Source organism: Rhea pennata, chromosome 1, assembly GCF_028389875.1.
Source record: "Rhea pennata isolate bPtePen1 chromosome 1, bPtePen1.pri, whole genome shotgun sequence".
NCBI classification, from domain to species: domain Eukaryota; kingdom Metazoa; phylum Chordata; class Aves; order Rheiformes; family Rheidae; genus Rhea; species Rhea pennata.
The window spans coordinates 142,745,930-142,772,620 of NC_084663.1; the positions used below are offsets into that span (position 1 = coordinate 142,745,930).

Below are 26,691 nucleotides of genomic sequence, written 5' to 3' on the forward strand. Positions count from 1 at the left end.
ATTATGCCAGAACAAGGAGAAATAACAATGCAGAGGCAACTGGGGATTCTAGATGAACATACTACAGCAATAACAAATGTGTATCTGGGGAGATTTGGGAAGCAGAGCCCAATGGCATAGAGGAATGTAAGGCAGCTGTGCTAGAAAAGTGATAAACAGAAGAAAATGTGTAGAGTGGGTTTAAAGAACTGCTGGACCCTCCCTGATTCTCAATCCCTCCCCGATATGTTTGACATAAGCAGGGAGACAGGTAACACTAGACTTTAAGCACATCTCAGTGCTCTCTGTTCTGTGGCAGGTCATCTCATGTGAGGGCAGAGCAGATTTTTAATTTAGTCTGCCCCCTGTTACCTGCAAGAAGCAGAGAGTGAGCATGCTGTTTTGCTTTAGGCACATCCTTCCTGTTCTTGACCCATCTCCAGTGGTCCCCATAAGCACCTAGCACAGCTGTTGGGGGTGATAGGAGTCACTGGCCCCAGCACCAGCTCTTGAACAGGAAGAGTGGTTTTATTGCACTAGGTCTTCTCAGCGCTGCTGCCTTTCAGACTTCCTTGCACCACAAGAACAAATCAGCTCACATGGACATCAGTGGTAGTGAAAATTGCCCTCTTCATTCCCACTGCATGAATTCATCTGGGTTAGGAGTGAGACAGTGCATTTTTCAGCAGTCTTTTCCTACCCAAAGCCAACGAATGTCTAGCCTTTCTCACAACTCCTGTTTTCTGTCATCTACATGTATGTTTCTGTACCTTCTTTTTCTCAGTATTTGCATTGTGTCTTGGCCTGATCTTCTTCCCTCCAGCTTGTTTTACACATCTATTTACTCATTATTGTATTTCCTCTCTCTGTGCAGCAGCCTAGAGAGAGGGAGTCTAAAACATCCCAATCAGGCTTTAATGACGGCAACAACAACAAAATTACTGTTCCCATGATCAAATCTCAGAGTTCTGTGGGCAGGATCTGCCCCTAAGTAGCCCAGAAAATTTGTACAGTAAGTACAAAAGCAATATGGGCCCTAAAGACAACACATATTAGCTCCAATCCAGGAAGTCAATTGGAAAAACAGGAATACATGAGGAAAAGCACCTCACACACAGGCATTAGGCACACAGAGACAGACTAAGGCACAAACACATGTCACTTCAAGTTGTATGGAAAGTTTAAAACAGTTAAGAATTGCTTTCTTTTGGCAGCAAGTGATGTCTTCCTTTACCATCTAAAACTTCTGAAACAGCCCTGCTCATGCATATATTTCTGTATGGCACAATCCTGGACTCTTTGGCTGTTTCTACAGACCAAGGTCTCTTCTCTTGGGAGACTTGACATCTGGAGTCCATCTCCCATCTTCCTCTACCTGACCATCGAGCCGTTAACAGTGTGAGGACTCCCTGTTTGTGACTTGAGGTTGTTGGCTTATCTGTAATTTGTAGGACGTAACACCCTGGAATGCCCAGGAACCGAGGCTTCCACATAGCTGGGGTTCAGTCCCACCAGGCCTCGAGGCTGGCTGGCAGCCTGTGTAAGAGGTAAACTAAGTCTTCAGGGCAGCATCAACAGATGACATCATAGATGAGACCCATGAACTCTGTTACTGAATCTTGACTACTAATAGTAGTAATATCATAGCAGTGTTCATCTAAGGTCAGAGGCAACGTTGTGTGTGCTTGAAAGCTCGTCTGTGATATTATCACCACTAACTTTGCCTTATTTAGAGTCATAGAATCAAGGAATCAGTAAGGCTGGAAGGGATCTCTGGAGATCATCTAGTCCAACCTCCCTGCTCAAGCAGGGTCACCTAGAGCATGTTAGACAGGGTTGCATCCAGGCGGGCCTTGAAGATCTCCAGAGAAGGAGACTCCACAGCCTCTCTGGGCAACCTGTGACAGTGCTCTGACACTCTCACAGTAAAGAAATTCCCCCTCACATTCAGGCGGAACTTCCTGTGGTTCAGTTTCTGCCCATTGCCTCTTGTCCTGTCACACGAGGCAACTGAAAAGAGGTTGTCCCCGTCCCCTTGACACCCATCAAATTTAGTATTGATATATGTGGTACTCAAGTAGTTTTGCAAGCAAATGGAACAAAAATACAAGTGCAGATCAAGTGATGAAATCCAATTCATGAGGATTCTGCTTTTTTATTTTCTTCACATTAGAATGTTGCAAATCAAGCTTTTGATTGAAGCCATGTTTCTCTTACAGTATTGCTAAGAAAGAAATCATAGAAAGATGGAGGAAATTATGTCCTGGAAAACTCTTGTTTTGGACTATAATAATCTTTTGGCTTTTTGCTGAACCTTAGTAAAATCCTTGTAGACATGGGTTGGGTAGTGTTGCACACAGCGTTCCATGGGTGTTTGCAAACATTGCTATGCAAACATTGAAATAACCACTATGTAGTTATTGATACTAGACTTTTTAAAACATAACTGCAGTAACTGTCAATGAAACTATTACTTCAATGGGCATAATTAATCTTTTTTTCTACAGCATTATTTTATCAGTGTTGGAATATTGCCAATCCACTTAGTTTGTTTAAATCTATTTGAAATTCTTCTGCTGCACTCCTACCTGTACTAGTGTAAATAACACTGTGTCATTTTGCTGCAACAACGTTTCCCTTATCCCATCCAATGCATTAAGAAATGTATTAACCATCATAGGACCTAGTAGGGAAACTTGATGCCCTGTTGTTATTTTGCTCTGATTTCATGACAAAAGTTGATCATTTAGTTTTGCTCTAGTTTTAATGCTTTTGCTTCTTTTGTTTTGTAAATATGTTAGTTCTTATCCCACAGTTATTTATCATCCTTACTGTACATGTGTGCAGGATCTTGTGAAAGGGCTTCTGAAACTTCACGTGTTAATTTATTGGTATTCTTTTATCTCCTACTTATGGACATTTTGAAAAAGAAAGAAAGAAAGAAAAAAAAGGGTTGAGGAATATATGAGAACTGATTTCCCACTGCTGAAATAATGCTGGTTAATCCTTGCCATATCTAGAATTTCCAGGTATTTAGCCAATTCACCAAGTAAAGTTGCTGGATAAAATTTGCAGTCTGCTAATACCCCAAATCAATTCTCAGGATGTTTACTATTTTTAGGTGTTTTATAACAGAGATTGCTCTTTAACAACAGTTTGTATATTTCTGATAGCAGCTCAGTTGCTTTCTACTCATGTTCCTGCAGAAATTTTTTATGCAAACACATGTGTTTGGGGATTTTACTTTGTTCCAAATTATCAGCTTTTTTTCAACATGTCTTCTTCTAACTCTTCAGTCTCTAGTATTGTCTGAACTGCAGGCAAGGACAGAGGGTGAGTTTAAACCTTATCTGATGTGAAGCGGAGGTACTGAGGTGATGCAGACTCAGTCCTGAGTGCTCATTTTCAGGTTTATCAGACCAGATATATCCTGAAAGTGCAATGTATGCTGAATACTCAGAATGCACAGATACAGTAATCATAGCAGGAATGGTACTTCAAAAAAACTGTGACAGTAGTGAGTACACTGTGCTTCTTGCATAACAGCTTAGTGGTTTGAGCATTTGGTTGAAAGGGGAAGTTATGTTCCCAGACTGTATTTATAGTTATTAGTCCATATTTTTGCCCTATTGTTCTCTAGTCTAAAAAAATGTAAGCTGTTCAGGGAGTAGACTCAAACTCTGTCCCCTCTTTCCCATGGCTACAAAACTCAGATTTCTTCTATTTACTCTACTCCTGTGTTTCACTTCTTTATCACTGTAGCTACCTGACAAGGGGTAGCTTTCCCAGTGAGATTATTTTCTCAAAAAGTGAAATATTTGAAAAAGGCTGAGAAGGGTCAGAACCCTCCCCCAACCTTCATGAGCAAATGCTGTCACCCTGATGCTGTTATACAACAGATAGGTCTTACACCCATTTACTGTCTTCTCCAGTGTTACTAAAGAAAAGAAATATTTATTTCATTAGATAATTGTCCACAATAGAAGAACCTGGTCTTTGTCTCAGGGATTTCCTATTTAGTAACTTCAGACAGCTCTCCCCTTGGCAAGCAAAGTTTATTTTCTCCTCAAAGTTACCTACCCTTCCCAAGCTAATAATGAGGGTGCCAAAGAGCTAACTGTAGTGCTTTGTATGATCCTGCTGTGCTCAAAGGTCTAATATTAGGCATGATGCTACTTAATTCAGGGGTACCTAAAGTGACTGTTTTTTGAATATAGGGGGGAAAAAAAGTGTGCAATCTGTCAAAATTGTATGCAGGTGCTCAAAACCCCACATGAATTCCAGACAGCAATCCCAATTATTTCCCAGCACTGCCTAATCTTGTGGGCACCTCCCTACTGAACCTGAAAGCTCCTCAGGCATTTAACTTTATTCACCCACACATGTTAAGCAGATCCTGTTTTGGAAGATAGGCATTTATCTCTTGCCTAAAATTCTGTTGCAATCCAGCTTTAGGAAGACAGGCATTTAAATCTCTTGGAGGAGCCTGAAAAATTAGAAGCAGTCAGAATTATGTCTTACTTCTTCCAGTATGGACCATCAGCTTTGACATAATGCGCCAAATACTTAAAGCACATAGCAAATCAAGCAACCAAGTGGAATTCTGAATTTACTGTTTGAGAGGGATTGATCTTACACTGTTTACATCTTAAGAGACTGCCTTAACTATTATGCCATGACTCAGGCAAAAAGCATTAGCAGCCTCTCCTACTGCACTTGAACCACTGTGTGGAGAAGAATACTAGAAGTCATTTGACTCTAGTTCTCATCTCAAAAGGAGCAAAACTAAGGGACCAAACTAATATTCCTGGAAGATATGTGTTGTACGGGACATTGTCATGGGATAAAAAATAAAAATAGGTTAGAACCTCATTTCGCTCCCCTTACCATCTGTGTAAGAGAGCATTTGACTTGCTAGGCTAACCTTGTCCCCGCCTGTCTGCTTTTATGCAACCCATGTTATTCCTGGTTGCACAGGTCCTCAACTGCATCAGCTATCATCTATGGTACCTTACAGTGGTTGATTATGCCATTCTGCTGGGAAGTTCGAGCTAAGGGTTTAATTAGAGCCTAGAAAGAACATCACCCACTTCCTTTCTTATGGCTTAATGCATCTATCTGCAAAAGGTGGGTGGAAACACTGTGATCACATACTGCTTCATTAGTGTCAGTCCTGCAGATAGGCTGGTGCATGTGTGGATGGTGCACTACTAGCATTTCTGACAACTTTCCAAGAGGATATCTGCATTCTAACTACAGCCTGGCTTTGCCCACTGGCAGCATGAGCTCACTTCACAGTCAGTGGAAAGAAGGAAGTGTTCTAAGCACCTCAGAGGAAGCAGTCATCTTCTGCAGGTGTTCAGAAGTGCCTCTTCCAATCCGCTGACTGTATAAGAAAGTTAAGGTGTAATTAGATTACACCTTTCCTCCCTACAAGGCTCAAATGTGTAAAATTTCACTGAATGTCTCAGGGAGGTACATAAAATAGATAGACAGGATTCCATCACAAATACTCAGAGCTTTGAAGAAAAGATGAAAACTATTAAAAGTCAAGAAAAATTTTGATTAAATGTAAGACAATTTTTGAAAAGCATTAAAGACTAAGATTTTTTTTAAAAATTCCTTTCTCCTCCATTTCACCTACCATCAACTTCTAGAAAAAGCGATTAACAATGGTATTAAAAAACAATCCCCATTCTTTCTGTGAAGCTCTACTCACGATCTGAGGAGGACTGAGAATAAGTTTTAACACCTTCAGAAAAAGTAGTGGGACTAATAAGATGATATCCTTAACCAAACAGTTGTTCAGCATTTAGTCTAGTTCTTTGTATAGAACTGCCAGAAAAAGGACAGAAACATTTATTTTTATAGCTTGAATGTGCATTGATTAATTTTACTAGTAGAAAACCTGACTGAAAACATGTTTGTTTGTAACATTAAACTGATACTTGCCTACAGTGTATTTACATGATGTGAATACAAAGGGCTTTCATTAACATTACAGTTCTGAGAAAAGGATGTAAAGCAACATAAAGGAGTCAAGATTTGATTTTTCCTGAGATAAGCTGAAAAAATAATACACCTTTACTAAATGTCACTGTTTCTTCTTTCATGTCTTTTTATGTGATGCTCTTTCTTACCACTTCGTGGCTGAGAACAATATACATTTAGAATGAATCCTTCACTGATATAAGCAACTTCATCACATTGTTTATCACTTGTGTGTCTAATTTCATGTGTTACTAAAAAAGAGAAGAAATTCATCAGAGATGCATGATATTAACTCTGTATTTTTGTCCTAGAGCAACCAATATGCAATTTTATGCATATTACTGAAAGCAGACCGATCTGATCATGCAAACTATATCATTAATTAAACTATATATCTGTAATTAAATCTTTTCTAGAATGTAAGTTTATTTTTAAAGAGTGATTACACTTCAGATGGATTTCTAGAACTTTGCATGGCTGCCCATGTCACCCCTAAAAACAAAATATTACTTGCATCAAATTGAATACATAGGTAAAACTCTTCTGAAACTATTGTTCATACTTCTTGCTTTGTATCGATGTTGTTACTCATCTGCATTTATGGAACGATACGAGCTCTATGAGTAAAAAACAATGCAAGCACTGCATTTCCTGTAGCCTAAACCAGAGATCTAACAAAGCAGTTGGTAAGTAGGATTTGCTATTGTCTCACCTGCTTGACATCTCAAAATTAGACTAAAGGTTTAAAATTAAAAACAAAGTTTCAAGATAAACTGTGTGATACACAATTGCAGTAAAGCATGCATTCAGGAGGCTGGGAGAAAATTCAAGCTCCTAACGTAGCAAAACTTGGTATCTAATCTTCTAAGGCTACATTTTACTGAAACTGCGTTCAAAATAATCAGAACCTTTCTGCAACTGCCAAAGCTGCAACAACGAGAAAAGTTAAGTTTCTGCCGCCCAAGATGACGTGAGTTTTGCCTAGAGTAAGCGCTGCCGACGGGACGAAGCCGGAGCCGCTCATCAGTGCCGCAGCGAAGCAGCCCCGCGACCACCCCGCCGACGTGTTCGGTCACGGCACTGCGCGGCGGCCCCGGCCCCGGCGAGGGCCTCGCGGCTGCTCACGTGCCGACGGCGGCCCCCGGTGCGGCGCGGCACTGCACGGCACGGCGCGGCTCCCGCGCCGGGGGAGCCTCGGCCTTCTGTCTGCCGCCCCGGGGTCCGCGCCGAGAGCACCGCAACCTCCGCTGCAGCCACGCCGCAGCTCCGCGAGGCAGCCGAGGCGCCGCGCCGGCCCTGCCCGCCCAGGGCAGCCGAGCCGAGCCGAGCCGAGCCGAGCCGAGCCGGGCCCGGCCGGGCCGGCCGCCGCCGCCACCCCCAGCGCGGCGCGGCCCGTCCCCCCGCACATGCCCAGAAGGGCGGGAGCCGAGGCGCGGCGGTGACAGCGGCGGCGCTTCCCTTCCGCCGGGTGGGGGCCGCGCCGCGCCCCCGCCCCGCCCGGCCCGGCCCGGCCCGGCCGCCCTCCCGCAGGCGGCGGAGAGCCGCGCACGCACACAGACAAGCGCGCTGCCCGCCTCGGCTCGGCTCCCCCCGCGCCGCGCCGCGCCGCGCCGCGCCGCCAGGGGCGGGAGGCGGCCATGTCGCTATTGTCTCTGCGAGCGGCGGTGCCCTTGCTCCGGGTCTACTGCATCGGCCTCGGCGTCATCCTGCACCAGCTGCGCCTCCGCCTCCGCCCGCGCCGCCGCCCGCCCCCAGGTGAGCAGCGCGCCCAGCGCGGCCCGCGGCGCGGACGGGGCGGGAGGGGGCTGCCGGCCGAGAAGGGAGAAGTTGGGCGCTGCCGGCCCGGGAGCCGCGGCGCCGGGCCCCGCCGCGGCCCCGAAGGCGGCCTGTCGGGCCGCAGCCCGGCCACCCCGGGGCTGGGGGCGCCGCCGCCGCCGCCGGGAGGCCACGGGGTCGCTGCCGCCGCCGCCTCCTCCTCTTTCTCCTCCTCCCCCTGCTGCGCGGGGCAGGGGGCCGTGGGCGGCCGCCGCGGCCGGCGGTGCGGCCCCCCCCCGCCCCCGCCGCCGGCCGGGCCCCGCCTCCCGGGCCAGGCCGGGCCCCGCCGCCGCCGCTCCGTCCGGCCCCCGGGGCCGCCGCCCCGGACGCGGGGCGGAGCGGGGAGTGGGGCCCGGTACGGCCCTGCCTCACGGCCGGCCTGACTGCGGCCTCGGGAGGCGGCGAGGGGCTCCGCGGGGGCGGGTGCCCTTCCTCTGCGCTTTCCTTCCGTGCTCCCGTCTTTTCCACTTTCGCTGGCCGCTGCGCCGCGGATCCTGGCTCGGAGACGCCGAGCGAGGCGGTGTTCCCGGGCTCAGGTAGGTGCTCGGGGCGGGCGGGCTGCCGGCGCCGGGGCGCCGCCGGCCCCGCAGGGTGCTGCGGCCCGGCCCGGCCCGGCCCGGCCCGGGCGGCCCTGTGGAGCAGCGTGTGTGCTCTCACCAGCCGAGCTGTAGCGCTCCTGTCACTGGTTGCTGGTGCCTACGCTGGCAAGTTAATGACGCTTGTATTTACTCCAACGGACTTCAGATTAGTTGTTTATGTGAGAAGTTAACGCTTTCGAATTTTTCTGATTTTCATCAACAGCTGATTTGATAATGACTCAGTTTTTCCCATATAACTTTTATGAAGGAAACTTTGAGTTTCTCAGAAAACAAAAATGTAAGTTTCCTCTTTCCTGATGTCATTCTCTTAAGCTTTTAAAACATTTCTGATTTCGTAAACTTAACAGTAAACTACAAGTCCATGTGGACATGTACAGTATCATCAGGACTCGGTGCAAAACTGCATACAAGTTGGTGCTTCTGACATTCTCTGCCTAGCTGCAAGTGTGCCTTTGTGGAACTGTTGGTGGTTTTAAAAGAGCAACAGTAAAAATTTTGAGAGCGTAGTGTTTCAGTGGGTAGACGAGGTATCTGTGTATAACTTAGGTTGCAGAAATAATTGTTTTAGAGAGTAGCTGAAGCACTGAGGAGCCGAGAGAACAAATAAATTACATGATAAATGCGTATCTGCACATTTCATCAAATGTCGCTCCATTCGGTAGTGGTTCATCTAGTTTTATTCATTCCTGATAATTCTGCAACAGATTTGGTTTCTACTTTCTCATTGTCAAAATGTAATGAAGAATATTTGTAAAAAACAGAAACAAACAAAAGAATCTTAACAACAAAAAAGGCAGATGTGCGTACAGTTTTAAGTCATCTGAGCATTTTTCTAGCATTAGTTTTTCTTGGCAGAGCAAAACTGGGTATTGTGCCTAGGGTGTGTTATGTTTTCCAAATCTTTTTAGAATTAAAGAGAAATAGCATGACAGCAGTGTGACCCAAGTATTTTGTTATATTACGTTCTTAAGTACTATTTAAAAAAAATACTGAATTTAGAAATGTCAGATTAGGACAATGAACACATAACCTGGGAAATGTCAACTGGGCTGAGTAAGATGAACATAGGTTTGACAGATCTGGAAAGTTTTCTTTCAGTTCTAACTCAAGCTGGTTCCAAGGACAAGGAGCTTTCTCCTGGGATAGTTGTTTGTGCGCAACTGCCTCTTGGCAGTTACCTGCTGCCTTACTTTAACTAGATTTGTCTAGCTGTTGCTTAAAAAAAGCAAGTCAGCTTGTCAGTAAGAACATTTTTTACTTAGATTAGCCTAGTTTTCATATAATAACTTCAAAATAACAACTGTAATGTGACAAAAAGTATTTCAAAAAGTGAAAGTGTCGATTAGAATATGCTTAATTAAAACTTGGATCAATAAACTTATTGTAAGAAAATACCAGGTTACTTTTCAAGACAGTAATCTAGAAAACTTTGAAACACATAAAGATTTTTGTATATCTTTCTAAATAGATATCCTCTGACGAATATGCATGTTTTATTGCGATAATAACTGTCATAATATCATCCATGAGAGAGAACCTGAAAGGGAGAAGTGGGACTGGGTGGTGAACTGATTCATGCCTCCAATCCAGTCTCCTTGGTCTCAGCTAGACTGTCAGAGTTCCCAGGCATAATGCAGCATTGGTGCAGCTCCGTTGTGGAAGTTTTAAAATAGGGACACATCTCATACTTGAACTGTGTGCTGATGGATAAAGGCAATGCAGAGGTCGAGTGTGAATGTAGCCCTTCTGTCCTGAATTGCGCTATTAATTTTCCAAGAAAAGCTTACTTTCTCACATGTGCCGGAATGATGTTCAGGATGTTCAAAAGTAAACCAAATTAGTTCTTTCTCGTTCCCAAAACTTGGTCAACGTTGTATGCTCTTGGCACATGTGCTTTAATGCTATGTTGTCACATCCTGCTAAGGTTCATCTAGTTTTTATAGATGGGATTAAAGATAGTTTATCTGGGAAGCAGGACAGTTTGAACTCTGAAGTCTAGATTCAGTGCAAAAACTTAATAATTGTTTTGAGCTATGAACTGAAAAGACAAAATTATTCAACATGAAGGTGCAACCCTATAGTATTGCAGAGTAGGAAAGGTGGGAAGTTTGTCAGAAATTCTAATCCTGAAAAACAGGGAGACGCAATTTTAAACCAGGAAGATAAAGGGGCTGCAATCGGTGATTATATCGTTAAGTAAAATCACTGTGCAGTAGTAAAAGGGAGGAGGCTACGTATGTTAAACATTTTTTCAAGTACTAATTGTATTAACAGTGAAATTACAGATATATATTGTAAGATGCATTACTGTTCTGTGGGCTAAGTGATTAATAATTTCATTAGATGTTACAGCTTAATTTTTTTATAATGTTTAGTCTTAATTAATTTGGGAAAAAAGCCCTGCATCTGTAAGCATCCTGATATGTCAGCTTTTGAAAAACAAAAACTTAATCAGTGAATTCATAAAAGATTAATAAATATTTATTATGATATCAGAATATATACACTGGAAATCTCATTATTGGAAATCATCTTATTGATGGCAAAAATGTTCTGTGTAGTGATAATATTTCTAGTATTTTAAAAATTTTCAATGAATTAATTTAGGGTTTTTTCTCTTGTATTTATCTTCTACTGTATACTTTGTTTTATTGAAATACATTACAGAAAGACTGACTGCTGCATGTTTTGTAATTTTGATGTTTTAGTAGTTATACTTGGACATATGATGTAAAGAAAAATGGTTTTGAACAGGGTAGTAGGGTGACTGAAGTTTAGAAGAGCTTAAACCAAGCCATAATCTTAAAAGTCTTTTGTTAAATGTATATTTTTAATTTGACCCAATTTCTAACTAGTTAATCAATATTTTAATTTGTACAAAATTTCTTTATAAAGGATCATGAAGTATTAATTTGAGAACATGTACCTCTTTAATTCATATATTGAGGGCTTTTATTTTATATGACTAAAGCATAGATTTAGCACTTCCTGCTTAAAGTAGTAAGGACTCCACATTATAAAAAATCTTGTTCCAGTGGTAGCTAAAGGAATGATCAAGTAGGAAAGATTGATGTTAGGCAAAAATTAAATTGCATCTGATAATTACTACTTTTCTCCTGCGCACACACAAAAGAGAGTTATTTAGGTAGTTTCAAAAGTTAGGAAATACCAGTTTTATTGTTGTCTCTGCAGAATGAGGCAAGGGTTCTGTGAAAATGATACTGATACCGTGTAATTAGAGTCTGTGTCATATGGTATATACACAAGGGGGCAGAACTAAGGTTGCACGATGGCTGTACATCTGACATTTCCTAACATTCACATGCTTGGTTTCACAATCTAAGTTACTCTAGTACAGTTTCTGAAAACTAGTAGTATTAGTATACTAGTTGTATACAAAATAGTATTTTCTTTGTTAGTGGGGAAGTCAAATTCTGTTTGCTATCCTCTGCAATGCGTGTCATCATTGGGGTTTAAACCTTTGACGTATGCTGGAGAAACATGTTTTTATGTTACGAGAGTGAGTGTGAGCTGGGAAGTGTACAGAGTAAGGCTGTGCCTGAGAGCATAGTAGGAAGCAGCCTGACCTGGCCCTGGCCCTCCTTGCTGGGAAGGAGAGCACCCATCCTTTGCCAGAAGCAGCCAGGAGAGTGGGCAGAGGTGAGAGGCCATGTGCTTCTAGGGACCAGAAACCTGGTCTCTTCCTCCTCCACTGTCTTCTCCTGCGATTGCTGATGTCAACTACAAGGCCAGCAAAGAAGAATTCCTGCAGGGGTATTGTCAATTCAGCTTTTAAAAAGCCTCAGCCCTGGTATTTATTTGGTGGTGGTTTTGGCCAGCTGTATGAACGAGATGAAAAAAGTAGCAACTTTTCAGAATTTGCACTCCATTTAAATATGGGTGGAAATTTGAGAGAGAAAGGAAAGGCACTTTTGTAGCTGAAGGCTTCTGTCTGCTGGAAGGTTTTCAGCAGAGAAAAGTGGCACTAGTTTTTTTACAGTGGAAAGTTGTAAAAAAAACTAAAAGAGTGCTTTTGTCAGCTACCCATATAACAAGCTGCAGCACTTCCCAAAGGCCATGAAGTGCTTAATTCCCTATAGATTTCATTCTGCTAGAGGCTGATGTTTTGTTCACAGCTGATGGTGCTCTGTTTTTTGCCAAGCCTAGGTGTAGACATTTTAATTGTTTCATTAGAAGAAGAAAAATTTACCTTTCCTAGAGAAAATTGTGCAAACTTTTCTTTTTCTTTCTTCTTTTTTTTTTTTTTTTTTTTTTTTTTTTTTTTTAATAGTGCCGGTTACACTGTATGACATTTGAGGAGAGGTAGGGGTGCTTAGTAGTTTATATTAGGGCTACTGTAACAGTTGAAGTGTGGTTTACAACATTAAAATAAAGGCTAACTTATACTGACATATCCTGAACTATGGCAATGCTACTGTGTGGCACTGTTGTTAACTGCCAGATTTATCTAAAAATAATGGTAAAACTGTAATATATATGAGAAGAAAGGATAGGATGAGTCTGAAATACTCCCTTGCTCTGAAACTGATCACTGAACTATTTTGATCCAAGGAGTGTCTTATTAATTTTAAATATTAAAGACACGTCACTTTTTTTTAAGTGCTTTCCTCCTTGCTTTTAGGTACTGCCATGTAATTGCAAAGGAAACTATAAAATTTAGTGAAATGTCAGGAGCCGCTGTACTTCTTTGAGACACTGTGGCATGGATTAAAATGGAGGAATCTAGAAGCAATAATAATAAATACTGATATGATGCATCTTGTCAATACGCAATTGGATGCTATAGCAGTGTTGCTTATACTACTCTGTATTATATCACTTTCTCTTTCAAAATCTTGAGTTATTATGAGAGCACATACCATGGAGCTGTCAACAGAGGCATTTTTGACTTAAGCAGCATTACCATATTGAATCAGTATTTTATACTGACAACTAAAAAGCACTGAATGGATCATAGTTGAGGACATACTATTCCTCAGAATGTTTTTTTTTTCTCCTCCAAAAAAGATCTGCACCCAGAAGTAAATCTTTACATATAAATACTAAAAACAAGTCTAATAAAATACTTACCCTACATATCTCACTCAGATTTCTAAACCAATAGCTTTATTTAAATAAATGTATTTAATCTTGGTAAATCTGTCTGTTCTTTTTTTTCCTCCCATTCAAGAAACTCACAAAATTTTGCAAACTTTCTGTGTTAGTCCAGAGGGAAAACCTCCTCCCCACCCCCCCACCCCACCCCTCAGTGCTCCTCAACAGCAGAAAACCCTCTGGAAAAAAACTTGCACACATAAATTTCTGTGGGATATTCCCGTGCAGCAAGTTTGAAGAAGCGAGGACCTTTCTTCCTCCTCCTGTCCGCCAATGTTTAGCCCAGGGTTTTCTAACACATACGACCCCTGATGAGCAAAGCAGGGAGCAATCCCATTACTCTTAGACTGGCTGCACGAATGCTCTTTCAGTTTCTGTTCTGCTCTTCCTCTGGAGGTGTATGTAGAAGGTCACATCGATGTTTAGCTGAGGGCTTCCTTCTCATTCCTGATTCTGGCCATGCCGCTCAAGAAGGGCACATTGTGCTCGGTATGGTTAGACTGATGTCATGGAAAAAAAATGAGAAGTGTCAGCGTGCAGTTGTATTGTTCTACTGCTTGACGTTTCGGTACAGAGAAATAAACTCTGGCACGTGGTTGCATGCACCATTAGCAGAGATACTGTAGGCCTTAGATACCACTTGCATTTGAACTACTTGCACAAGAAATACTTTCCTGTACAGATGTTTAGTTACAGATTGCCAAGTTTTGCCTTATCACTGCACTCTTCTCTATAATATCATCCTGCCTACCCCCACTTCTTTAGTCTTTTGGAAAAACAGTAAATTTATTTTCTAACTGATAGCTTAATAATATTTACTAGAGGTTACCCATATGCCTTTTCCTGTAATTGTAATGCACTGTTATTCCAGGAACCAAGACTGTGAACCAGTAGCTCAGGAGGTTGCTTTGATTTCTGAAAGAGAAGGACAGGAAAAGTTTCAAATGCATATTGTTCCTCTGCATGTAGGTTCAAATTCTATTTCCTTTTCTTTCAATCAGAAAACGTCTTTAAATTTCATAGGAACAGTATTAATGCCATGATTTTTATGACAATTTTTTTTTTTAAAAAAAAAAAAAGACTAGCACAGTTACGTCAAACTAACAAACTTTCAAAATAAACAGACAATAAAACCTTTGCTCCTTCAGTATCAGATTTCATTTTAAATAAATGTTAATAGTGGAGTTCAGTAACTCTTAGGCAGGAGGGTGTAGATCTAGCCCTAACTGTAACTTAAGGGAGAGGGAAATCCTGTAGTAAATTCTGGTTTGTGTGACAATAACGTATCAGCTCCGTGGTGATTGTTACACTTTCTCTACCAAGAATTACATAATTCTAGAAACAAGATGTTCTCATATCTTCCAGCTCAGTTTCACAGCAGAATGTGGTATATTAAAAATCATTTTGATTTTTGACATTCTAATGGGCTTCTTGTAGGTCACACTTCCTGCAAATCTCATCTTTAAATTTGCAAATGTAATTAGTAAGGTAGGTTTCTTGCTATATTCACAGAAACACTGTTTTCACATAGTTAAGTGTGGTCAGACTTGTGCTTTCTCATTGTATCTTTATCTTACTGCCTTTATCAGGTACTCATTAATGAGTGAAGGATCTAAAGGTGGAACGGTGGCCAAGAAGCAATGGAGAATAAAAGTTTAGAAGGTTCCCCATCAGACCTAAAGTTAGTGGCTCATCCGAGAGCAAAGAGTAAAGTATGGAAGTACTTTGGGTTTGATACCAATGCAGAAGGATGCATATTACAGTGGAAGAAAATCTACTGCCGTATTTGCATGGCACAGATCGCCTATTCGGGAAACACTTCCAACCTTTCATACCACCTTGAGAAAAATCACCCCGATGAATTCTGCGAGTTTGTGAAAAGTAACACTGAGCAGATGAGGGAAGCCTTTGCTACAGCCTTTTCAAAAATCAAGCCAGAATCATCACAGCAAGTTGTTCAAGATAATCTCATTATGAAGACTTACCAAAATTATGAAAACAAAAAGCATCAAGAACTGACAACTGCGGTCATCAGCTTAATCTGTGAGGGCATGTATCCTGCCTCTATTGTTGATGAACCCACATTCAAGGCCCTCTTGAGAACAGCTGATCCCAGGTATGAACTTCCAAGCCGGAAGTATTTCTGTACAAAAGCTATTCCTGAAAAATACAATGCTATTAGAGAAATTGTATTAAAAGAGCTCACTGAAGTTCTGTGGTGTGGCATATCCACAGACATGTGGAGGAGTGAAAACCAGAACAGGTCGTATGTAACAGTCGCGGTTCATTTTCTCAGCAGTAGTTCTTCTAACTGCCTGGCTGTTAACTCACGGTGTTTAAAAACGTTTGAAGTACCAGAGGATAATACTGCAGAGACTATTACACGAGTTCTTTATGAAACCTTCATTGAATGGGGTATCAATACAAAAGTCTTTGGTGCTACAACAGATTATGGTAAAGACATTGTGAAAGCTTGCTCTCTCCTAGATATTCCAGTGCAGATGCCTTGTTTGGGGCACACTTTTAATGCAGGAATACAACAAGCTTTTCAGCTCCCCAAACTGTGCAGCCTTCTTGCCAGGTGCCGAAAACTGGTGGAGTATTTTCAGCAGTCTACAGTAGCAATGTATATGCTGAGCGAGAAGCAGAAGCAGCAAAATATTCTCCACTGTATGCTTGTAAGCGATCGTGTTGCCTGGTGGGGAAGCACGCTTGCTATGTTGCAGCGTCTTAAGGAGCAGCAGTTTGTCATTGCAGCGGTTCTTGTGGAGGACAGCAATAACCACCACCTCATGCTGGAAGCCTGTGAGTGGAATACAATCGAAGGCCTGGTGGAGCTGTTGCAACCTTTCAAGCAGGTTGCAGAGATGCTGTCTGCCTCCAAGTATCCAACGATAAGTATGGTGAAGCCGCTTCTTCACATGCTTCTCAACACTACCTTGAACATCAAAGAGAATGATTTGAAAGAGATCAGCATGGCAAAGGAGGTAATAGCGAAAGAGCTGTCCACCACCTACCAGCACACCCCTGAAATAGACATGTTTCTCAATGTTGCAACTTTCCTGGATCCTCGGTACAAAAAACTACCTTTTCTTTCAGCATTTGAGCGACAGCAGGTTGAAAACAGAGTAGTGGAAGAAGCAAAAAGCCTTTTGGAGAAAGTAAAAGAAAACACCTTTAGAACTGAAGAAAAGTTCTTTGCAGTTTCAGAAGAGCCCCCTGTGAAAAAAATAATAATCTCCTCAACTCCTCCTCCTACTAGTGTAATCAACAACATGCTTGCAGAGATCTTTTGTCAGACGGGAGGTGTAGAAGACCAGGAGGAATGGCATGCTCAGATTGTTGAGGAATTGAGTAACTTTAAGTCACAAAAGGTTCTTGGTTTGAATGAAGATCCACTAAAGTGGTGGTCTGATAGATTAGCACTGTTTCCGGTTTTACCAAAGGTTCTTCAGAAATACTGGTGTATTCTGGCCACAAGGGTCTTTCCCGAACGCCTTTTTGGTTCTTCTGCTAATGTTGTAAGTGCTAAGAGAAACCGGTTAGCCCCAGCTCATGTGGATGAGCAGATCTTTTTGTATGAAAACACTCGGAATGGGTCTGAGGCAGAACCAGAAGATGAAGATGAAGGGGAGTGGGGTTTGGAACAGGAACAGATATTTAATTTAAATGACTCAGTAAATGTAAACAACAATTTCTTTAACATCCGTGACAGTGGGTTTGTTTAGCAGGACTATCGCGGTACATTTAATAACAAAAAAAAAAAGATATTTGTCTTAAGTTACCAAAAATACTTCTGTTTGATGCTATGGATGCTGTAAATATTGAACAGTTGTAACAAACTTGATTTAGCTTCCATTGTCTATGTTTTTCCCACTGTCTTAAAACATGAATGACTTGTGATTAAACAGCACTGAAATGAATGAGGAAATAAATTCTACAAAGACCGTGATTTCTGACTGTGGCCCAGATTTCAGAAAGCACTTATCCATGTGCTTCATTTCCACTTACTTCAATGGGACATAAACACGTGCTTATGTGCTTTCTATAATAAAAATATTTTCCTGAATTAAGACCCTAAGTAAGGGAGTTTTTAATATTCATGCCTTCACATTTAAATCCTGTGTGGCTTAGGATGTTAGCTTTAAATTTTGGACTTTAAGACATTATTTTTAAAATCCATAGATCAGAGCAGCAAAGATTTTTAGAGTGTATCAATGCTATAGAATAGATAAAAAGATATTGAACCTAATTTTCTTTTTCACTACCTCATATCTTAGGCCTGGTCTGTGCTAGAAAAAATCAACTGGTGTAACTGTAATTTAGGGGAGTGACATATTATCATTTTAACTGATACTGTTATGCTGGCATATGCTGTAATGTGGATGCACTTATACTGAGATAATTTATTTTCTTTCCAGCATGGTGTAAATGGTATGAACATTTTAAAACTGGTATTACTGCATCCACATCAGTCAGATTTTACCATTTAACTACCAACTAAGTGGCAAAGCCTTTTTTTGTGTAGGCAAGCCCTGGTCGTAGTCTCTTATGCTTTTACAAAGTGATTATGAAGTACACTGGATCAAGGCAGTGCTGTGTTACATTCAGTTTGTACAAGTGTTACAGATAATTCCATGAGGTGGAAGGCAGCAAAGAAATCAGGCCCCTTAAGAATGGAAGAATAGAAAGAAGGCTTGGAAAACTTGTAAGAGCCAAGGCTCTATTAATGTGTATATTTTATAAAGTATTTACCTTTTAATTTAAATGGGGACTTTGCCCAGGGTAGCTAGGAAATTTTGTTAGCAAGAAAAGTAAGATAAATAGCTTTAATATTATGTAAATATATTTAAATGAGGGAGCCCCTCTATTTCCCTACATGTATTTAGTGACTCTTTAAATTTGTTTCTTATTATATTAGCACTTAAACTTCTTTTCTCCTGTCTCTCTTTGGATTCAGTTTGTAGAGTGGACTTTAGTCTGATCCAGTCAAATGTTAGAGTACTGTTTCCAATTAGTTGTTACTTACTGTAGTTGCTCCCTTTGTTTCTGTATGCTTAAATGTTTTAAGCTGTTTTGAGAACTTAGAAAAATAAAATAATAAAACAAACCTCTTACGAAGTACGGCAGGTTGTGAACAAGATTATAGTTCACGCTTGGCACAGAGTGGGATAACAGCCAGCATTTTTATATGAGGTATGGAGAGGGACTTCTCACATTGTCCAGTTATGGTCAAGGTTTTATTGTGATTTAATATTTGTTATTTGTGTCTACTCCCCTCAAAAATCTCCTATCTTGGGCTGTTTGGAGAGGGTAGTTCTCCTTGAATTAAATGCCAGCATTTCCTGTTTATAAAGGCCTACAAAAATGTAAATGAGAAAACTTTTGAAATTCTATGCCTTGTTGCAAAGAACTGACTTAAATTTACTCTCCTATGGCAGTCTCAGTTATTTTTTTTTTTTTGTTAAACACCAAGTCTTAGGTGTCCTGGTAATGGCTGGCAGCATGGAAGCCTAAGAGTGATTCTGCAGATTCACATTAAGTATCTATGATTATGTTAAGCACAACACTTTCGGAGAGAGATCTATTGGAGACTGGTCATTATTATTTTATGAGAGAAAATTTAAAGTTTATCATCATCTGGTCTCCTCAGATGTTTGGTTATAGAAAGGGCTTAGCCAGAAGGAAACTTCAAAAATAAGAATTATAATGGAATTTAATATATTACCAAACTACTTGTTTGTACTTTGCTTTAATAGTTATTACAAGTTTGAAGCCTCTTTATTTTCTTTTGACAGTGCATGTGGGAAGGAGAGGAGGGAGAGAAGGATGAATTTTAAAATAAAGGAGCAATGAAGTAAATAGTAGTGAACTACCTGGCAAGTTTAAGCCCCGGAAAAATGAATTTTAACAGCTGATGTGACACAGATTTGGCTGTCAGTAAGCTTAAATTTTCATTGTCTAGCGCTCTGAAAATTCATTTGCATTTGTATAAAGTACCTACATAGTGCGTCATTTTGAATGTTACTACTCTGTGTGCGCACTGAAGAGGTGTCTGTGATTACCCACGATGCAGAACAGAGGCCGGGCCTGAACAACAGAGGGAAGCGTAGGCTGTCTGTGAGGGTAGCACAGTCAAGCAAGGGGAGAGAGCAAGACATAGCAGGTGCCTTTTTATGCTATGTGACTTCCTGTTACACCCCTTTTTGTTTTGTATGTCCATTGAATGCCAGCTGGTGTCAGTTGTGTCTGTTTTCACCACCGCTGCCTGCTACTGCTGATGTTGGCCTTCAAGGAGCTGCACAAGTGCTAGGACAAGACATACGGATCTTCTCTTACACTAGTGTAACTTAAAATTGAAATCAAGGTAGAGAATACCAGATTCAGCAGAGTGTCAATCTCCCAATCTGAATTCAGCTCACCTATATTGACAGCATCCAAGTCCTGTTTCCATCTGCATCTTCTTAGGGCTAGAAGTACACAGTTCAGCTTATGGCTTGCCCCTTAAGCAGTTTTACTGAGACCAGGGCAGTGCACTATTCTTTTCCTTCTGGCTTCTTTTTACTTTTTGGTATCCAAAATAAAACTGTAGTTGGTTCAATTGATATGTCTCAGCATTCTTTTAAAAAAAGAAAAAAGAACAAAGCCATTGTTAGTCCTACCCATTGTCTGTGAGATTTTTATTTAATGTTCTAAGCTTGGAATATTGTTAAATAAAACAGAAAAATAAGTTAGTTACTAGATTATTTGTCTGATGTGTGTTCATATCTACAGCACTTTATGACTTTGAACTCTTCTGCAACAAGGGGAGGTTATATTCTAAGGTTTTGAAGCTATGCATTTATTTTCCTTTTGATGCTGTAAGTTATTTAAAAAAATATGCTGTACAAATCTTTTGGATTAAAAATATGAAGATGAAAAATGTCAGAAGTTTAGACAGTTTCTCTTGCTTAAAATCGTGTGAAGTTTTTCACTTGATCTAATTTTCTGTTGTCTAGCTGGGTGAAGAAACAAAGTTGCAAAGCTATTTTAAATATTGTTACAACGTGAGTAAAACTATGTTGTTATTGCCAAGGGTGGGCCCAGAATACATTTCAAATTACGCTATTAATTCAGATTGATGTCGGTGTTTCTTGACAGCTAATTTGAATCCTTGGTCTAATGTTTCCTGTTCTCTTTGGCACAGCTGAGACATCTCTTAGAGAGGCAATAGAGGGTCTTCAACTTTTGAATACTTTCATACTGGAAAAAAATGAGTTTTTAAATACTCTTTAAAAATACATATTTTGTGTCAAAAGAAGAATTACCTTTTGCTTACCAAGCTAAATATTTACAATTCAGGATTAAAACTCTATAGTAGGAACAAGAATGCAACTAAAAGGACTCTTCTCTGAAGCACCAATCTTCAAATACATTTCACCTTTCTGTGTCATCAGAAAATATTATGAAGATAAAAGGAATCCCCCAAACCAAACCAAGATGAAGTTAAGAGGATTCTTTTTCAGCAAATTGTATATAAGGCTCCTCAGTTTAAATTAAGGACAGAGATATACATCATTTTGAAGTTCTGGATTATTTGAGGAAAGGGCATAGTATTTTATGTTTCAGTTGTAGTAATGTATCAGGGATCTTACTGAAATTATAACCCGGTGTTGCCAAGTCTTCTTAACAAAAAGTTTTCTGTCCCCAAGTGAATAACTTAAATAATATTTCAAAGCAGGAGAGGTTAGGATATTCTCAAGACTTCTCCTATTTAACTTTACATTAATTTTATCACAGTAAAGAAGATCTTGGATCATTTTCAGCCCATTCCAGGAATTTGGAGCACAATAGTCTGTGAGATAGAGAGCTGGCCTTTGAGGCCAGAGCTCTGGATTATTTGATTTTTTTTGTCTGCAGCAAACTCCTGGTGGGACTCTGTAGTTTTGCCTTCTGTGAACCAGGTGAAATACTGGGGATAAATGCAGCATGAGAGGCAAACAAGCAGTCGGCCACAGGGCTGGTAGATGTATCCCAAGGAAAACACCTCTGTAAAGAGCCTGCGCACGGCATGACTCCCTGCTGCCCTGGCCTTGCCCCTTGCACCCTCAGGCCATGGAGGGGACCACAGTCTGGCCAAGTCCACCCACAGAGCTGCCTCTCCTGCCAAAGTCAGAATCAACTGTGAACCAAACTCCGACAAAAAATCACATGGGGGAGGGGAAATACCATTATCTGTACTTTTTCATATGTGGATGATTAAGATGAGCTCCAGTAGAAGTTTATTGAATGCTCTTTGCCTGCTCATGTTAGATTTGGCAGTTTCGCCTTCATTAATATCACAATGGTCCAAGTAGGTTTATGGGAACATTTGTAGGCAGACGGGAAAATTAAAGGCAGAAGAAAGTTACACTCATTGGCTAGTTGTAGTATTTTATAGGACTTCTGAAAACTTAAATGTTAGGTATCATTCTACACGGCCTTGTCCTTTCACATGATAGCTTATAAAGAAGGGGCTGATTGAGGACGTGGCTTCTGAGGGACAAAAAGCATATGAATTTTAGCGTAGAGGTAGTGTTTATATATTAGCTCAGTTGGTTAGAGCATAGTGCTGCTAATGCCAAGGTTGCGGGTTCAATCCCCATATAGGCTGCGCTGCCAGTTGGGCTAGATGATCTCCAGAGGTCCCTTCCAACCTTACCATTCCATGATTCTATGGTATTCCAAGATAACTGGTTAAAGAATATCGTAGCCTGGAAAACTTTGTGTTTTAAACTCTGCACACCTGACTCCTTTCCAGTAGTCTTGATTTTTGTATGTTCTTCTCAGAGGATCATCTCATTCTGAAGAACTGATAATCTGATTGTTTCTGTCACTGCTGTGGTCTGTAACTTCTTCTGAGTTACCAGTCTTCTGCTAAATCCAAGATGTATTTTACTTTGAGGGGATGTAGGGAAAGCACAGAATTAAAAAAATACATATATATTATTTGTGCTGTAGAGAGAACTTAAAGATACAGTGCCATTTTTTGTCTACCTTAAAAGGACATTGCTAAAGCATTCTAGGGATTTTATACTATTTGAATTGGAATTTCAGAACATCGCCATGTTTTCTGTATAATGCAGTCATTTTACAGCTTGAACAATAAAAATCAATTAAATATATTTTTACAGTTTTATTTTAGCTACAGTTCTCAGCATTCCTATGTCTGGGTTAAAATGACACAAAGGAGCTGAAGTTTACTATAAAAAGACAAAATACTGACAGCTTATATTGTGTTTTATTTTTTTTTAAGATGATCAGATTTGATTTATCTTTTTAAACATGCTAAAGCTATTGCAGAAGCCATTTTAAATGAGATTCCCTCAGACTCCGAAATGTTAATATTATGATTTTTGAACATTTATTTTGGATATTTCTATTCACAACTATTGATTTACCTTTCTGCCAAAAAAAAGATTAGTGTTCAAAAAAAGTAATATTGCTGCGATCTGTAATGTTTCAAAGTGGTAATCAGACGTATCGTTTGTAATTTTTTCAAAGAAGTTGAAAAGACTTTTATCTGGAGCCAATGTACGTGGCTTTCCACGCTTTACAATTAGTACTTATTTCTGATGTCTTTCACGTGCACTTTCACATTATCTTTTTTAAACTTCCCTATCTTAATTATAGCCGTGTAAAGGAGATACGCAGAGGCGTGCAACCAGTGAGGAACCAGCTTTCTATCCACTCTGAACGTGTGTAAAATTCTGCTTTAGGAAAGTGCTTTTATGTAGGAACTTGCTTCAGTTTGTGTAGTGCCTGTGCTTAAAATTGTCTGGGCAGGCCAGTGGTGGCAGGGACAGCAAGGAGGAGATGCCTTGCGGAGCTGTGCTGGGTGGGAAGGCGGCTGTGGTTCCTGGGGGCTCACTGGGGCATTTTGCTCGGTGAGCTTTTCCAGCCACAGCAGGAGGACGGTGATTTTAAAGCACATCATAACCTGGTTTCATATTTGTTTAGAATAGTCCACTGGGGCTATGACTTCTGTGCTTCAGAGAGACAGAGCTAGAGATTCCTCCCCATGAAATGGTGTGTCCTTGAATATGTTGCTGAATTGGACCAAAATTTACTATATGCTGTTGAAGATACTGGGGAATTGCCAGCTCAACACAGCTAGAAAAAAAATTCTTGGAGTCAAAAGCATAATCAGCATTAGGAATCCTTATTGCATATGAGAGTAAAAATGAGATCTGTGCTGTTCTATTTGTTTGGCTTTTAAGGTAAACATTTTAGAGTAAAATGACAGTAATTTGTGCTCTTGGCAGAAAAGCTGTGTCTGAGAAACTTTGTAATTGTTCAATTGCTTATGTATTTAATGCTGGCATAGAAGAAAGTCTTCTGTGGCTTTCAAATAAAGACGATACGTAGAAGTTAAGCTGCAGTTCCTATTTGACAGCTATTTAGGGGATAATATTTACAGCGATTTTACTTTTATAAATACCATAACCAGAGATAAACAGTCAGAAACAGGCCTGGGTAGTCCTCTTCTTAATTTTTAAGTATACCAGAGTCAGGGGTAGATGTTTTTAAATGAAAATAAAAAAAAAAAAACTGTTTTCTTTGTTAGCACTGATAGGTAGTTTGATTAAAATGCAGCCATAAATGTTGATGATAGTATGATAATTTATCTAGCTATATCTGAAGAGAGTGAATGATCTTGATTTATTTAGCACATTAAATTTGTCCTTAGTAGCATTCACATGATCTCATATTTAATAGCAATCTCCAGGCAATTTAGAATCAGATTTTTTTTTCTTTAATAAAAATATAATTTCTTTGACTACATAGGATTTTCTGCATGTTATTTTCCCTGAATACTTGCACTTATGAGTGAGAAATTAATCATTTATTTCTTAAGAGGGTGCTGCTCTGCTTTTCTGTTTTAGCCATTTTGTATCTCTGAGAATTTCTCAGTTTCTAGACAACAAGGTTTCATTTTTTTCCTCTATTTTTGTATGTTTTTATATTTAATCACCAATGAGGCTTACAGTGGTCAATTTTTAGAGTCACAGCAGTTCAGATGTCAGGTCATCATCAAAAAATCTTATGTCAGAAACATCCTGTTTCCATATCATAAACACAGTGCTCCAGATGAAATCTTCATTTTCTTAAATACAGGTTTTGTGTGTGTGTGTGTGGGTAAAAAAAAAGTACTTTTGCAAACAACATACAGTTCTGTTTGTGGATGATCGTCTAGTTTTATGTGAGTTTGTGTAATGAGGCATACTCAGTGGTTGGGCTGCTATTTTAAATTTTTTGAATCCACAGCAGAACTTTTGTGAACAGAAAGAATTCAATAACATTTAAAATCTTAAAAAATACATTGCTTAATTAATTAGAACAAATAGGAAGTGGGTCCATCTAGTTTCTCTGTCCAAGCTGAAGAAGTAGGAGTAGGAAAGATACTAAAAAAGTAAAGGCAGTCTGCAATTCCTTCAGTTTTTGTCATTTAGAATGGCATATATGAAATCTTTAAAGTAAAATTTGCATTTTGGTAAGCTAAAGCAGTTCTCTTTCATTGACCTACCTGTCTGACTTGTAGTGTAATTCTACATAAAACAGTAGTTATTTTTTACTACATTTTCTTACATAGAATTTTTAAGAAAACTATCTTTATTTACTCTCTTGCTGTCTATTTACACAGGTGCTCTGAAATCATGACACCAATTAAGCTTGTTAAACTACTAATCCTTTTATAATCTGATGTTTCAGAACTGTGTAAAACAAATGTTTTACACACTTCCAAGTGTTTTCATACAGCCAGTTGTGAGCTGTGTCAGCTTCAAAACACTGGTCTGTAAAATAGACACATAATGTTTTTAATTAATAAGATAGTGGCGAACAGAAGAAGAAAAATTTCTTCAAGTAATCTGTTGTTTCACATATGGATGCCCAGGCCAAAATGGCCGTTGCTGAATGATAACTTTTACACAACTTCTCTGGTTTACTGATGATGCATGTTCATGTAGGATCAAAAAACTTGCTGCTGATCATAGATTTGGGAAGTCTCAAAGGAGCACGTACTACAGTAATAAAGATTTGATCTAGTGGATGAGCAGATAACTTGTGTTGAGTGATTTGCACGCAGTGTGTATATTTTCCTATCACTAATTTTAAATCCTCCTTTACTTGCCTCTGTAGGAACCCGTGCATTAGTGCAGGTGTTTGCTTTGTTATTTGCTTTTGGCTTCTGTAAATAAAAGTACAGAAAAATATTGTCTACGTACTTTTAAGACATGGTAAAACTATCCAGAAGTTCACACATATTTTATGTGGCTTTCTAACTGTCTTCGCATGTGTTGGTGAACAGTAGGTTGAGGATGATACTCAGTTTGCTCTGTAGTGTTATGAATGCAGGAATGGCCTTGCAGTTAGGAGATTTCTGTGTGCCCAATAAGGACAGGAAAAAGGAACTCTGTTCATGTCATATCTGAAAATATGAAGCAATTTTGAAGCCATGATATTAACTCATTGTCTTGGACTCTTGCAGATAAAACGACCTCTTGCAGATAAAACAACCTCAAATTGGTGTCCTCTTCTCTCCCCCACCTCCATTCTTTTGGCTAATGTCAACAAAGGCTGTAGAGTTCTTTTTGGAAAGAAAAAATCCCCCAAAATGTTAAAAAAAACTATTTACCAATTTCTAAGAATATTACATATTTTTTTTGTGCCTTTTTTTGGCTGTATTAGAGTTGATGGAAGATAAAATTCTTTTACCCAGACACAAGATCTGTGGATGTCTAAATAGGTTGGAGTGAGCAGCAATTGGTAAATTCTTCCTTCAGTGAGCAGTACAGCCTAATTTGCCTCTCTGATCCATTGGCTACACTTCTGGCCTCTCTCTAGCCTATTTAGGAAAGTTGCTGGGCACTACAGAGGGGATATGGATTCCTCTGTAGGGTTTCCATGTGTTTGTGTCCTGCTGTAGCTGCTTTCTGGTCTGTACGTGTTTAAAGGAAGATGATGCGTAAGGGTTTTCCTGCAATTCTGTTTCTTTCTTTGGTTGGTTGATTGTTCTGAGAGAAGCACTGTGTAGATGATAATGTTATAGGGTGATAGGCTTGCAACCTCTGAGACTACAAAATGATTCTTTCATTTCTGGCCAAGATTAAACTAACACAAGTTTGGCCTAAAAAGGAGTCAGTGAGACTGCATTTCAGAAAACAAAACTCCA

At 40.1% G+C, this 26,691-nt stretch overlaps 2 protein-coding genes across 4 annotated transcripts in view; both read left to right on the forward strand.

Annotated features, from left to right (window-relative positions):
* ZBED1 (zinc finger BED-type containing 1) overlaps window positions 1–20,380 on the forward strand; it is a 60,446-nt gene extending 40,066 nt beyond the window's left edge. The window contains exons 1-2 of one of the 3 annotated variants that reach the window (XM_062601456.1): window positions 7,653–7,725; window positions 15,089–20,380. In XM_062601456.1, the coding sequence (XP_062457440.1) occupies window positions 15,140–17,227 (2,088 nt within the window). In that variant the 5' untranslated portion in view covers window positions 7,653–7,725; window positions 15,089–15,139 and the 3' untranslated portion in view covers window positions 17,228–20,380. Of the gene's footprint in view, window positions 1–7,652; window positions 7,726–8,271; window positions 8,322–15,088 lie in introns of those variants that run through there. The other 2 variants (XM_062601461.1, XM_062601465.1) reach the window with 2 other exon arrangements.
* Window positions 7,525–26,691, forward strand: part of DHRSX (dehydrogenase/reductase X-linked) — a 178,196-nt gene continuing 159,029 nt past the window's right edge. The window contains exon 1 of the mRNA XM_062601473.1: window positions 7,525–7,725. Within this exon, the coding sequence (XP_062457457.1) occupies window positions 7,608–7,725 (118 nt within the window). The 5' untranslated portion in view covers window positions 7,525–7,607. The remainder of the gene's footprint in view (window positions 7,726–26,691) is intronic.